We start from the raw sequence: 15591 nt of genomic DNA, 5'->3' as shown, positions 1-15591 counted from the left end.
CGTTCAAGCAGTTCTCGTGCCTCAGCCTCCTGAGTAGCTAGGACTACAGGCGCGCATTACCATGTTTGGTTAATTTTTGTATTTTTATTAGAAACAGAGTTTTGCCATGTTTCCCAGGCTGGTCTCAAACTCCTGACCTCAGGCGATCCACTGGCCTCAGCTTTCCAAAGTCCTAGGATTACAGGCGTGAGCCACCGCGCCTGGCCATGGATGTGTCTTTGCATTTATTTTCACCCAATTTGTGGCTTGTGTGCTCATTCACTTGAGGAAATGCCTTTTGATTTTAATTCATTGCAAATATTACCAAAAACGTGATATAATTTCATTTTTAGCTGATTCAAGTAAAGTTCATAAATATTCATTATTCTACAAATATTTATGGTGCACCTTATCATATGTCAAACTCTGACTAAGGATACCAATTACTCTAGTTAAACTGTGACTGTACAGAATCAAGACATCTCTGTAAAGAGGGCAAATTTAATTAACTGATCTGAAAATTTTACCTTTGCTGACTCACAGTTCTCAATAACCATGTAATTTAAGTGATACGTGATTAACTAAATTTTTTAGCTCCAGCATATTTGGAGTGTTTGCCATGATGTATTAGAGTCAAAAGCCATCGTGCTCTCCCAAGTAATGTATAATATAATAAAAGAGACAGACCTATTACAAAATGAATAGGCAGTGCAGTGGGTTACAAAAAGCACTGAGCTACTCTCTGTGTGAGCTGGGAGAAGTATAATAAGTTAAATTATCATCTTGGCCTCACTTTCATCTTTGGTAAGAATGGAGTCATTGGGCTAGAATCTGTAGGTAATGGATTCTTACTGCTATACGTAGAATAACCATTTTGTGAACTAAGGACCAATGCAGCCCTACCTGTAGCTGGGTAGCAGCCAGAGTCAGAGTGATTGGAAGAAAAAAACTGGATTTCCAAGTTGAAGGTCTAGCTTTGGAAGAATCTGTTACTATAAAATGAGAAGCAGAATAAGTAAGCCAGATGAACAGTTAAGCCCGTGCTTGTAGATTTTTGTTGGCTTGGTATTTTTTCGTGTTTAATTCAAGAAGAATTAGAGGCAGTGTTCCCCATTAAGAAAAGACATAAACTGATTAAAAGGAGACCCAAAGAAGGGAATTATCACTGCTCTGCTAAGGGACATGGAAGATGAGGGGACACAGCACAGTTCTATATAGGATGGCCACTAATCCAGCCACACAGCAGCATTTCCATCTGCCTCCTGCCATCTTTCCCCTGTATGGAGAACCACAGGATGTTGGTAATGTTCTATTTCTTGACTTTGGTGACTGTTACAGTATTTGCTTAATTATTATTTCATTATTTATATGTTTTGTGCACTTTTCCATACCTTTCAATTGTTAAAAAATCCTTTAAGAATATATGGTACCATAATGTCCTGAATGATACCTATGTGAGCAGTCATTTGACTTTGGCAATCCATGAGGTTTCTCATGGATTCAATTTATGCAGCAGACAGAAAAAAAAATCATTTGAAAGACAAATACATTGTGTGCTTCCTGCCAATAACGATGTAATACTTCCTCGTTTTAGTTAATGAAAAATAACACATACTTTCAAAGTTCTGTAGACTCTAAAAAGAAAGAAAACACTCAAATGAGTCACCTATTTCCACATTCAAGGCTGAGAAGCTATATAAATTTCTGCAGTCACTAGCAGAAAACACCAAATCAACCATAGGTCCAAGAACAATTGTCTCTGGATGGCAGCTATGCGACTCACCGTGCTGTGTGCTGTGTGCCTGCTGCCTGGCAGCCTGGCCCTGCCGCTGCCTCGGGAGGCGGGAGGCATGAGTGAGCTACAGTGGGAACAGGCTCAGGTATGTCACAGCCCACTTACTTGGGCTTCCATTCTTTTGCCAACTGCATTAAGAAATGTGTTTTTCAATTATTTCCCTTCCCATGTTAGCATTGCAGTGGAATTTTCTTTGGGGTAGTTTTTCGGATTATAAAAGCAATATACGTTTTCATCAAGTAGCCATTAAAAGCAGGTTTCAGAGTCTGCTCAAATCGGGCTTGAGTTCCAACCCTCCACTCACTATGTAGATAGACTCAGGAAGGTCATTAAACTTCTCTAAGCTTCAGGTTTCCAATTTGGAAGTTGGAGCTAAGAATGATGTCAACCAAATGAGGATGTTGTAAAGCATTCAACACAATACCTGAAACATTGTTTAAATTAAGTTCTTATTTTTATTTGTTATAACTTGAGATTCTTTTTCTATAGTATACAGAATATTGCCTCTTAAGATACAACTTGTAAATATACTGTTTGTATATTTACAATACGGTTTGTAATGGAGATATTTGAAGTCAGAAAACATAGGTAGAAGTTACAACTCTCCAACAAGTCAATGACAATAGACAAGGCATTAACGTCTGACTTTGTTTTCTCATATGTCCAGTAGAAAAAATAATATTATGTGTTTTATACCTCATGGGGTATTCTAGTAAGTAAATGAGGTGATAACAAAACCAATTAGCATGTATGTATGTAAGAATTGTAGATTATATATACATTGTGTCATTTACTCCTTAGTTCTATAAAAAGAGGAAACCAAAGTTAAATTGATTAATATACTTATTAGTGGTAGAGATAGAAATCAAGGACAAGTGCTTCTGGTTCAAAAATCATGTTCCTTCCAATATGCTTCTTAATAAGCAGTCTAATAAATATAAGCAGTCTCCTAATTATTATTTGGTTAACTAATAGGATGATTACTCATAAGTATTATTTGTAAATTTAGGCTTTAAGCATAAGAAAAGTCAATTTTTAGTTCACATTAACTTAGACTTTTAAAAAGTTCCAGTTATAATAAGTTAGATTGAACCACACGAAGTTACTAGTATTTAAATTTTAAAATCTCCAAAGCAGTAATTTTATATGGTTCCACCTAATGAATTCTCCAGAAAGAGTACTTTGCATTTAGCTTCTTTACTTACAGTGGAGGTTGGCAGAAACTTAGTCTTTACTTGAAGGGATGTTAGCTAGGTTTAACAAAAAAAACAGGAAAAGTCATCTCAACGAAGCAGAGAGATTTCTTCCAGAGGGTGTCTTGGTAAAGTCTGTAGCTCTAGAAGGGATTAAATGGGTTATTTGTTTTTAAATAAAGGATCAGTTATCAACTGTCAGGGATGAACAATAAGTATTTGTTGTATTTAATGAAACAATTGTTGGTAACAGGAAAAAAAGGCACAATATTAATAAGATTTCTTACATAAATTGCATATTCCTGGGCGGTCCTAAGACAGGTAATCATTACCATCTACTCCAAACAAACTGCAAATTAGTGAGCCAATGTTTAAATCATTTTAACAACAATATTATCAGGCATCATATAACCCTACACATGTTTCTAGTGTATAGAAGTCAGAACACTTGAGTTCAAATACTGGCTCCTTCGGTTACTCCCAAGGTGGTCTTGTGCAATTTATTTCACTTCTCTGAGCTGTGTTTCTTCATATATAAAATAGGGATAACAATGCCATACTTGTTTCATAGGGTGGTTATGAGGTTTACATAAAATAAATATGTAAGTGCCTGGCTCTAGTAAGTGCTTAAAAATTTTCCTGTGAGGTTGCTATTGTTGTTAGTTCATTCCCTTTTGTTGTTGTATTTGTGATGCTGGATTCCTAACCTCATATCCAGATACTGAGAACCTTTAGAGAAATTCCCAGGAACCCAACTTTGCATGGAATAAACCTGGGAGTCCTACTGTATACTGCAATCTCCCAAAGTGGGTTTGACTAGAGATTTAACAGCAGAAAGAGGGGCTGGGAATGGAACGAGCGGAAAGAGGGAAAAGAGGGCCTAGGAGTCAGGAAAGTCAAGTCCAGTTCTGCTACTAATTTAAGGTGTGAACCTGGGCACATAAATCATTTAGTTGCTATAAGCTTTGGTTCCTTCGCCAGATTATTAAATTGAACTATTTAATAATTTCCTAATATCTTTTCCCAGAGCTAAATTTTAAGACCCTTTAACTTTTAGCTGGAACCACATCTCAGCTGGACCTGAGATAGGGCTGGTTGATCTCAGATCTCCCCCACAGGGTCTATGATAACACTGAGAGAAGGTCCTAGTCATACCCCTGAGGACAGACTGGTACATGCTTCCTGATTGCTCTTACACACATCTAGGCTTTATAAAGTGTATAGTGTATTTCTCCCCAAAACATTTAAAGGGATTTTTTAAAAATTGAGGGATTCTTTTCTTTTGCTCACGAAATGGCATGCCAGTGCTTCATTAGCAATATTAAATTTTCTCCTCACTAATGCACACTTATTTTTCTCTGTGACTATGTAATTATTCTGTCTTCAAATCATTATTTGAATCCACAGGAACCAAAGGCAAGAGATGTATAGGCTTCTAAGATAAAAGAATAGAATAAACAAGAACTATAGATTAATTACTCTCTTTTCAATAGGACTATCTCAAGAGATTTTATCTCTATGACTCAGAAACAAAAAATGCCAACAGTTTAGAAGCCAAACTCAAGGAGATGCAAAAATTCTTTGGCCTACCTATAACTGGAATGTTAAACTCCCGCGTCATAGAAATAATGCAGAAGCCCAGATGTGGAGTGCCAGATGTTGCAGAATACTCACTATTTCCAAATAGACCAAAATGGACTTCCAAAGTGGTCACCTACAGGTTAGTTTTGCTCTGGCTCATTTTGGCAAAAACAATAAAGCCTGTTTCCTAAGAGGTCAAACATTGTTTTCTTGTTTGCCACTAGGATCGTATCATATACTCGAGACTTACCGAGTATTACAGTGGATCGATTAGTGTCAAAGGCTTTAAACATGTGGGGCAAAGAGATCCCCCTGCATTTCAGGAGAGTTGTACGGGGAACTGCTGACATCATGATTGGCTTTGCACGAGGAGGTAAGAAAGATTCCTGTAGGCTAATCCTGTGTCCTGTTTTGTTTGTTCATGGTTTATATCAGTGCTCTTTTCTTATGAGGATTAAAATCCTTTAATGAGGCCGGGCGCGGTGGCTCACGCTTGTAATCCCAGCACTTTGGGAGGCCGAGGCGGGCGAATCACGAGGTCAGGAGATCGAGACCACGGTGAAACCCCGTCTCTACTAAAAATACAAAAATTAGCCGGGCGTGGAGGCGGGCGCCTGTAGTCCCAGCTACTCGGAGAGGCTGAGGCAGGAGAATGGCGTGAACCCGGGAGGCGGAGCTTGCAGTGAGCCGAGATTGCGCCACTGAACTCCAGCCTGGGTGACAGAGCGAGACTCCGTCTCAAAAAAAAAAAAAAAAAAAAAAAAAATCCTTTAATGAGATATGATTGATTGATAGATAGATAATAGATTTAGCAATATTACAATTTTTATAATCTGGTAATATAGGGCCACTTTTTATAGCAGCAGTTGTCAAACCACGACCCATGAGCCAAATCCAGCCCAGCTTCTGTTTTTGTAAATAAAGTTTTACTGGACTACAGTCAGGCTCCTTCATTTCCCTATTATCTATGACTGTTTGGGGTCAGGCTGCAACTGTGACAGAGATCACAAAGCTTAAACACTTGTTATCTGACCCTTTACAGAAAAAGTTTGCAAACCCCTGTTTTGTAACATGAATTATTATTTATATATACAGTCATGCACTGCTTAACAATGGGAATACATTCTGAGAATGATACCTTTGGCAATCTTGTCATTGTGCTAACATCATAGAGCACACTTACACAAACCCAGGTGATACAGCCTACTATCCACCTAGGCTACATAGTGTAGCCTATTGCTCCTAGGCTGTAAATCTATACAGCATGTTACTATACTGAATACGGTAGGCAACTGTAACACAATGGCAAGTATTTGTGTGTCTAAACATATTTAAACATTGAAAAGGTAATGCATTGAGCTATGACATTATCACAGCTACTATATCACTAGGCTATAGGAATTTTTCAGCTCCATTATAATCTTATAGGACCATTGTATCTGTGGTCTGTTTACTGAAAGATCATTATGTAGCACATGACTATATGCTTACAATATATCTAGCTAACATCAATATTAAATCAACAGAAAGAGTCGCAGCTTCCAAAGGCCTCGAGAGGCCCCTGAGAAGTGGTATATGACCTGTTGCTAATGCCTTTCATGTGGCAAGGAAGTAGGAAATGGAAACTTTCATATTAAAGAACTTAAAAATATATAACACAGCAGGGCGTGGTCGCTCACGCCTGTAATCCCAGCACTTTGGGAGGCCAAGGCAGGTGGATCATCTGCGGTCAGGAGTTCAAGACCAGCCTGGTCAACATGGTGAAAGCCCATCTCTACTAAAACAAAAATTAGCTGAGCATGGTGGTGCATGCCTGTAATTCCAGCTACTTGGGAGGCTGAAGCATAAGAATTGCTTGAACCTGGGAGGCAGAGGTTGCAGTGAGCCAAGATCACACCACTGTATTCCAGCCTGGGCAACAGAGCAAGACTATGTCTCAAAAGAAAAAAAAAAAAAAAATATATATATATATATATATATATTTTATATGGGTTTTTCTATATGTAAAACCCATTTTTTTAGTATATGTGTTATATATGTGTGTGTGTATATATATGTATATGTAAAACCCATATACATAAATTGTTCTTAATTGCTAGTGTTTCATGGTGCAAATTTAGAGAAAAATGTTGCCCATTTCAGTCTGTTCTATGTGGAACGGTCCGGCTACTTTAGCTGAAATTAGAACTTCAACTCCCAGTATTGACAACACTGAAGACAATGTTATGAGAAAGCACTAATCATGGCACTACAAGTTTTTCAAGAGCTGGATAAACTGGACTGGCCTCATATCACCTTGAAGATAACCAGCTCTGCATCACAAATTAAAGGACTATCAAAAGCCATTTTAAGAGATCTTGAGCATGGCTGTCTAAGAGACTATTTACTACGCCCACAAAGAATAAGCTAGGTTTTCAAGAAAAAAAAATATATATGAAATGGTGCACAAATTACTTGCCAAATGCAGTATTCATATTCATTCTCCCTCCCACCACCCTTTGGCTGAGCAAAGTGGTCAAATTTAACAAAAGCTTAAATGCAACCATAAGTTTGGTATAACTGCATTTTAAGTCCTGTATCCAGTAAGCTTTCAATATATGGTGATTATCAGTGATGAGCAATGGTTCTGTGAAACGAAAAGTGTCTGGACCAAGAAAGCACCCAAACTACCCTGTGAGTGCAACTGACAGCGCATAACAATGTCAGCTACTTGGACTGGGCTGCCTTTTTTTTTTTTAATTTATTTTTTGAGATGGAGTTTCACTCTTGTCACCCAGGCTGGAGTGCAGTGGCGCAATCTCAGCTCACTGCAACTTCTGCCTCCTGAATTCAAGCAATTCTCCAGCCTCAGCCTCCCAAGTAGTTGAGATTATAGGCATGTGCCACCACGCCCAAATTTTTGTATTTTTAGTGGAGACGGACTTTCACCATGTTGGCCAGGCTGGTCTCAAACTCCTGACCTCAGGTGATCCACCCACCTCGGCCTCGCAAAGTGAGCCACCATGCCTGGCCTGGACTGGGCTGTTTTTTCTAGCCTCAATAATCATATGAACTGAAAAATAAAATGACTGGAGAAAAAAAAAAATCAGTCACTAAGAACAATCACTCCATTTTCTTTCAGCTCATGGGGACTCCTACCCATTTGATGGGCCAGGAAACATACTGGCTCATGCCTTTGCACCTGGGACAGGGCTTGGAGGAGATGCTCACTTCGATGAGGATGAACGCTGGACGGATGGTAACAGTCTAGGTATAGCATCTCATGTCTCTTCTACTCCACATCCTTTTTAAAATCCTGGACTTACACTAAGTTAAATAATTATTTTAATTTATAATACGTATTGAGCCCTTGCTAAGTGCCAAACACTGTACTATATGCCTGAAATGCATTATTTCATGTAATACACTCATAATGCTACACACACAGAAGATGGACACTCAGGCTATGGAGTCAAGCACCACTGATCCAGTTTGCTGTACGTCTACCAATTACTCTGTGTCATTGGCAAGTTATTGAATTTCTCTGAGCCTCAGTTTCCTCCTCTGTGGAATGGAAATATAAATAGTTCCCACATCAAGGATTCTTTAAATTAAATGAGATAATGCTTACACAGTGCTTGGAATGTAGTAATAATTCATTAAATTATAGCTCTTTCTTCATATTTCCAAAAAATACATGCCCCAAATGGAAAAGAAAGAGAAGTAGAAACTATGATATTTAAGAAGTATATGCAATTCTGGAATTATTCACTATTTTCCAAAAAGAACCAACTCCATGATTTAGTATATCATATTTATCGTTTTACATAGTAGGATATTATAAGCACATGAGATAACTAATGGAGAAGAGCTCTGGTATAAATAATCCCACTTAGAGACAATTTTTTTAAGGCTACCAACTGGCCCTAAAAGGGAAATTTGTACTTGTGTTTGGCAAAGGAAGTTCACCATAGCTTGCTGCCTTGCTGTGAAAATCTGTTAAATTGTGATGCTGCCTCCCATTTGCATCTGGCATATTCTTTTCATTCTTCTTTCTTCCCACTTAAGGTAGGTTAAAGGCAGCTTCCTTCAATTCAATGCAACACCACCAGAGCTCTGGCCACTCCTCAAATGCATGGGCTCACACCTTCCACATACTTGCAAAGCCTTTCAATGAGTATGAGGGAGAACAAAGGATATATGTAATACAAGTTAATGAATCAAAATCAAAAACAAAGCCCAGCATTGCCTAGAGATCCTGCCTTTCAATCTTCGCTTTCTCAAAGCCACCTTTCTCTCTTCGGATATCCAAAGTCACTAACATTTATTGAATGGCCCTGACTTCCCAAATATTGAGAAACTCTAGTTATCATGACAAATCTATAGAGCAGAAATTACTGTCTCTGTTTAACAGATGAGAAACTGAGACTCAGCAACATCAATTAATCTGTCCAGAGTTGTCCAGCTAGTAAGTAGTGGAGCTACATTTCAAACCTAGGTCTTAGTGCTTTTAAAACCTTTGCTTTCCACTGCAGAGTACTGCTGCCTGAATGAAAGAATCAAATAAAAAAAATTATCCATTTTTAAGAAGCAGAAGTAGTGATGAGACTAAAGCACTCCTATTCTGATTAACCTTCTAACCCCTGTCCACTTGTGAAAGCCTAGAAACAAATAAGTAAGCTACCGTGGGCTAAAAATTGGGTATTTTTCTTTAGTTTTTTTAAATTATGATATCATATATTATATATAATGTTACATAATGTATGTAGCTATTTTTATCATTATTGTTTGTCACTTCTTTGGTTGTAGGAATTAACTTCCTGTATGCTGCAACTCATGAACTTGGCCATTCTTTGGGTATGGGACATTCCTCTGATCCTAATGCAGTGATGTATCCGACCTATGGAAATGGAGATCCCCAACATTTTAAACTTTCCCAGGATGATATTAAAGGCATTCAGAAACTATATGGTAATAATTATTATTTCAAATAAGAGGATTTCCCATTTTCTTTTTAGAGTGGGGTAGGAAAAGAAAGGCTGGGAAATGGGTATTTACCTGGAAAACTACACTGGAACTTATATCAAAAAGCCTATTGAGGGGAGGAATTGGGGACCTTAGATACTTAAACTATAACTAGGCTGTGATATACTATGAAGATGTCGATTGTGAGTTTCAGTAACATAGTATCATGTGGTAAAATTATGCAAATGATATTGTCAAGATTTTCTTCAAGCTGCCACCCACTGCTCTTCCTCTCTCAGTTTAAATAGTTTAGGAGAGTGTCCCCTGTAGGGGTGCATTGAAGGGACAAAACACCTTTCTTCATAGCTGCCCACTCCTAAGGATTCAACCCTAAATAATTAAAAGTGACCCTACTCTTCATGTTTGCATGTACATGTAGAGAAAGTGGTTAACCACGGACAGAAACTACTTATCATTCCTGGTCTTGATACTTATGTATAACCCTTGTCCCAATCTATGCCTTTTTGGTTTAATCAAGTTCCAAATTCAATTTTTTTAAGTGCACTGATTTGGATTTACTGTGTTGAGTCAGCCAAAAGTAGTATTTGAGAAAGAAATCAAAGGACAAGAAAAAAAAAGCTCTGTCTCTGGATAAAGATAAGGAAAGTAAGGTTCAAAGAGGCTAAGTGGACTGTCCAAGGTCACGTGATCGTTGAGTGCTTGAGCCATGATTCCAAGTGGGGGCTCTGTGACTTCATACTTTTTCTACGACATATCCTGGCCTATCACTGCCCAGTAAGCTTTTTATCCTAGCAAGAATAAAAGAATACAGAATAACATCTTTAAATCAGCAGATATAACTAAAGCTAGCCAGTAAAAATATCAGGATGAAGAGAATACACTGCAAAAAGCTCACTAAAGAGTCTTCAAATGATCACATGAGCAACGAAAGTGCTTCCCCACAATAGAGGGCTGTCCTCAGGGCAGAAATATTCCAGTAAGACACTGGATTTAAGATATCAGTTCAACCTAGCATTTGCTATAAATCAGCATGTCCCAAACTGTATTCTCAGAACACTAGTCCTACAGTGTGATTCCCAGAAAAGGAGGCTATGGAGGAATAAGTTCAAGAAACACTACCTGCTGTATTTCAGGTGTATAGACTATTAGAGAGTGTAGAGCATTGAACAAACGTTTAACTCAGTGTTTCCTAAATTATAATCCATTTTATGGGTCTCAATAAGTCCCATAAAACAGTAATTCAGAGAACACACTTTGGAAAATGCTATGTAACTATTCCCAAAAGATTTAACTTAAAGAACCACTGCTGTCCAAAAGATTCACAAAAGGCTGACTATTGTTGGTAAAGTTATAATGAACAAAACTGAAAATACTACCGTCCCCTTACATAAAACTGTGGAACTCATGGAATATTCTACAGCAGTCTATAAATATTTTAGAACCCTAAGAAAAATACAAAGAGACTAAAGAATATCTGAGGCATGCTGATTAAATTTAACAGGAAGAAAAGAGACTGGTGCGTTAAAACCTTAAGTATTAGACAAAAGGGCATCCCTGGTCAGAGTTGGAAAGAAGAAACTTCTGGACAAATGGAAATAGAATTTAATTATGTAGGCTGTATATGTAGGGAATTAATTAATCTAAAAAGTAATATGAGCAGAAAACATAGATTCCAAAGAAAGTGATTAAGATACAAGATTCTTAATGCTATACTCAGAATGCTAAAAATAATAGCTGGCTGGGCGCGGTGGCTCACGCCTTTACCCAGCACTTTGGGAGGCCAAGGTGGTTGGGGATCGCTTGACGCCAGGAGTTCGAGACCCGGGCAACATGGTAAAACCCTATCTCTACTAAAAATACAAAAATCAGCCGGGTGTGAAGGTGCATGTCTGTAGTCCCAGCAACTCAGGAGGCTGAGGCATGAGAATTGCTGGAACCCAGGAGGCAGAGGTTGCAGTGAGTCGAGATCACACCACTGCAATCCAGCCTGGGCAACAGAGTGAGACTCCGTCTCAAAAAATAAATAAATAATAGCTAACATGCATTCAGTACTTGCAGTATCCCAAGACTTCACATGGACTAACTCATTTAATTCAAGAATTCAATGAGACATTATTATCCACATTTTACAGATTTGTAATCCGATGCTAAGAGAGGTTAAGTAGTAAACTACCTAAGGTCACACAGCTAGTAAACTGGTACAGACAAGATGCAAAGGTACCTGAGCCCTGGGCCCACGCTCCAGTCAATCCTGCCTTCTTAGCCTCTGGAGGTTGTTCTTCAGAATCTTTGTCCCAGGCACAAAGAACTGGGCTGAGTGAATAATAGATTACACTTTCTGTGACATTTCCTTTGCCTATATAATCTTAGGATGGTTTTTATGCATTTTCTACATATCAGAATGTTCTTTTTTTTCTCTCAATAGGAAAGAGAAGTAATTCAAGAAAGAAATAGAAACTTCAGGGAGAACATCCATTCATTCATTGGATTGTATATCATTGTTGCATAACCAGAATTGATAAGCACTGTTCCTCCACTCCATTTAGCAATTATGTCACCCTTTTTTATTGCAGTTGGTTTTTGAATGTCTTTCACTCCTTTTAAGGATAAACTCCTTTATGGCGTGACTGTGTCTTACTCATCTATACTGGCAGTGGGTAGATGTCAATAAATGTTATATACACAAATAAGTACGATGTTTATTCCATGGTAAATATATTTGGGAGCACTCTTTCTGTGAAGACATACTATACAACGAAACGAAAGACTAAGACAAAAAAAGAATCCCACCACACTATTTTGGGGTCTTCTGCAGCACCTCACCCTTCCACCCGAGAGGGAAGGTGGGAGCTCCACCTCTTTATTGTGCATTAGCGTGCCCCAAAGTTACACTAATTTCCCCTTACCTTTGTGGCCCATGCTCTCACTCTGAGTCCTCTGGAAAGTCCAATTCTTCCCACAAATGTCTGAGAATTTCCAACAACTTACGATTTACCACCTCATGGTCACTTCCAGCTCCAAGTTCCTACCTCCCCCTCACCTCCTGATTTTCCTGCAACCTCTCCTGCTGAAGCCACTCTCTAGGTTCCCTTCCCTTTTCCCCATGCCAGCCCAGATGTTGGTCTCACCCTGTTCTCTTTAACTTTCTACAAACCAGTGCTACAAGGCTTTAATGAGAATGTAGATGTTGCTGGAGATTTGCATAAATAGTGGAATTTTCTACTGTGCAAGGGTCATGAAATTGAACAAAACTAAAATTGGATATTATGGATATTATCCCCATCCTTCAAATCCTTTTTTTTGTTTGTTTGTTTGTTTGTTTGTTTGTTTGGTAGGCAGTGTCTCATTCTGTTACCCAGGCTGGCGTGCAGTGACACGCGATCTCGGCTCACTGCAACCACCGCCTTCTGGGTTCAAGCGATTCTCCTGCCTCAGCCTCCCAAGTAGCTGGGATTATAGGCACATGCCACCATCCCTGGCTGATTTTTGTATTTTCAGTAGAAATGAGGTTTCACCATATTAGCCAGGCTGGTCTTGAACTCCTGACCTCAAGTGATCCACCGGCCTCAGCCTCCCAAAGTGCTAGGATTGCACATGTGAGCCACCGCGCTCAGCCCAAATCCTTTACTTATCCCAGATCAGGAATTTCTCACTGGCCACCTACTTTTGCAGGCTGCAGCCGCCTACCACCTGTCTCCCAGCTCCTCTTTCTTTAAACCCCACTCCTTCTCACTTCCCCAGAAACTCATTTTCCTGATGTCCTTCAGCTCAGGTCTTCCCTTTCCACACAGAAACCCACTGTGTTTCTCTGGGTGAAGCACTCTCTATGCAGGGTTTAATCTTTTAGCAGAACACAGAGCTGGCAAGGGCTTTGCTGTTTCAGCCTTCTCTTTCTTCCTCCTTCTCCACACTCCCAACACCCATGCATGGCTTTCTCTATAGGGAGATGAACAACTGAAATTTACTTTCTTACTGATAAAAATTATCCTTCTCACACATACCCTAAAAGCAAATCAATATCCCAAAATTCAGAACTATCCTGCAGCCTTAGGAAGCCATTCCAAGAATAGATCAAATGAGAGGAGAATCCACAATCCAGGCAAAATATAAAGTATATGTGAACAAGAGTTCAAAGACCCTTTTAAAACATAAGGAAATGTATCTATATGATGCTAGAATGAAAAGGAAGTTATGTCATTAAATTCAAGTTCTTCATTTTGTAGAAGACAAAACAGAGATTAAATGATTTTCCTAAGGTTCACAGTAAGCAAAAGTGGTGACTTAAGCATGTTGTTGCTTGTTTAGCTCTTTGTGTTTTGATTTTAGACAGCAGGAGGCAGTATCTGCCTTGCAGCTAAAGTGGATATCTATTGTTCTTACCTGCCCAGCATCCCCATCACCCTACTTCTGGGGACAAGAAACTGCCTCTTCCCTTTGTGTACAATCTTCATGAGATGTCACATAGGTTGCCACAAGCTGCCTGGGCTGAGAGAAGAGTACAGGACCCAAGCTTGGCCTATCAGACACTCTCCCAGAAACACTGGAGGGATTATAGGTGGATTCATCCTGGCCATGGGGCTCTGGACCTATTGAACCCTGCACCCAGACCGATTCCCTGAAGCTGCCCTGGGCCCTGTCCTTCTCATAGCTTAGGTGTAGGGCTTCTCTTCCAGGTTGACAACTGACTGCACTGCCTTCCAGTACATTTTGTCTATTGCTTAAGTTATCCATCGTTAGTTCATGCCTGTGGTTTGCAAATTCCTGGCACAGTAGCTTAGTTGGCTTTCCCAGGGTATCTGCACATACAGGCTCCGTTCTGTGTTTCACCACATTATACTTCAATCTTAACAATGAAGCAAGCTCTAACAGAGCGTAGAAGTAAATAAAATGTTCTTTTTCTGATCAAATAGCATAAAACTAACTGGTAAACAGAAATTTTTCCTAGCAAATAAGGACCCTTTTTTTAATTGTGGTAAAATGCGTGTAACATAAAATTTGCCATCTCAACCATTAAGTGTACAGTTCAGTATTGTTAAGTATATTCACATTGCTGCACAAGAGAAAAAGTCCTTAACCTCAGCACTATTTGCATTTTTGACTATATAATTCTTTGTTGTGTCCTATGTATTAAGAATACTAGGCCAGGCACAGTGGCTCATGCCTATGATCCCAGCATTGTGGGAGGCTAAGGCTAAGGTGAGCAGATCGTGTGAGCCCAGATATTAAAGACCAGCCTGGGCAACATAGCAAAACCCTATCTCTACAAAAAATTTGACAATTAGCCAGGCGTGGTTGTATGTACCTGTGCTCCCAGCTGCTTGAAAGGCAAGCTCCACCTCCCGGGTTCACGCCATTCTCCTGCCTCAGCCTCTCCGAGTAGCTGGGACTACAGGTGCCCGCCACCACGCCCGGCTAATTTTTTGTATTTTTAGTAGAGATGGGGTTTCACTGTGGTCTCGATCTCCTGACCTCGTGATCCACCCGCCTCAGCCTCCCAAAGTGCTGGGATTACAGGCGTGAGCCACCACACCCGGCAACCAACGAGATTTAACAGACATATACAGAGCACTTTACCCAACAACAACAGAATACACGTTATTCTCAAGTGCACATGGAACATTTTTCAGGATAGACCATACAGACATAATAAGCCTCACTACATTTGAAAAGACTGATATGACACAAAGTATCTTCTCTGCGCACACTGGGATAAAGTTAGAAACCCATAATAGAAGGAAAATTGGAAAATTCACAAATTTGTGGAGTGTAAACAACACAGTCTTAACCAACAGATCATAGAAGAAATCACAAGGGAAACTGGAGAATACTTAAAGATGAATGAAAATGAAATCACAATATACCAAAACTTATGAGACACAGGAAAAGCAGTGCTGAAGTGGAAATTCATAGCTATAAACATCTAAGTAAGAAAGATCTCAAATAGGCAACCTAACTTTACATCTCAAGTAACTAGAAATTGAAGAACAAACTAAACCCAAAGCTAGCAGAAGAAAGAGTAAAAATTAGAACAGAGATAAATGAAATCAAAAATAGGAAAATAGTACAGAAAGTCAATGA

The 15591-nt window shown here is 39.2% G+C and overlaps 1 protein-coding gene across 1 annotated transcript; it reads left to right on the top strand.

Moving 5' to 3' along the window:
* Positions 1 to 1704: 1704 nt before the first annotated feature.
* Positions 1705 to 12231, top strand: MMP7 (matrix metallopeptidase 7). The gene is made up of 6 exons (XM_032168115.2): positions 1705 to 1859; positions 4461 to 4687; positions 4773 to 4921; positions 7670 to 7798; positions 9337 to 9498; positions 11939 to 12231. Exons 1-6 carry the CDS (start codon positions 1743 to 1745, stop codon positions 11965 to 11967), a joined length of 813 nt encoding a protein of 270 aa, XP_032024006.1. The 5' UTR covers positions 1705 to 1742; the 3' UTR covers positions 11968 to 12231.
* Positions 12232 to 15591: the final 3360 nt, after the last annotated feature.

The sequence above is a fragment of the Hylobates moloch genome, unplaced genomic scaffold (genome assembly GCF_009828535.3).
Source record: "Hylobates moloch isolate HMO894 unplaced genomic scaffold, HMol_V3 SCAFFOLD_11, whole genome shotgun sequence".
NCBI classification, from domain to species: Eukaryota; Metazoa; Chordata; class Mammalia; order Primates; family Hylobatidae; genus Hylobates; species Hylobates moloch.
This window is presented reverse-complemented; position numbering and strand designations above follow the sequence as displayed.

Bases quoted from the DNA above. Each gene is read 5' to 3' on its own strand.
- MMP7 (XM_032168115.2), top strand. From the start codon at position 1,743: ATGGCAGCTATGCGACTCACCGTGCTGTGTGCTGTGTGCCTGCTGCCT. The intron at 4,922-7,669 runs GTAAGAAAGATT...ATTTTCTTTCAG, and splicing joins GATTGGCTTTGCACGAGGAG to CTCATGGGGACTCCTACCCA. The intron at 7,799-9,336 runs GTATAGCATCTC...CTTTGGTTGTAG, and splicing joins GACGGATGGTAACAGTCTAG to GAATTAACTTCCTGTATGCT.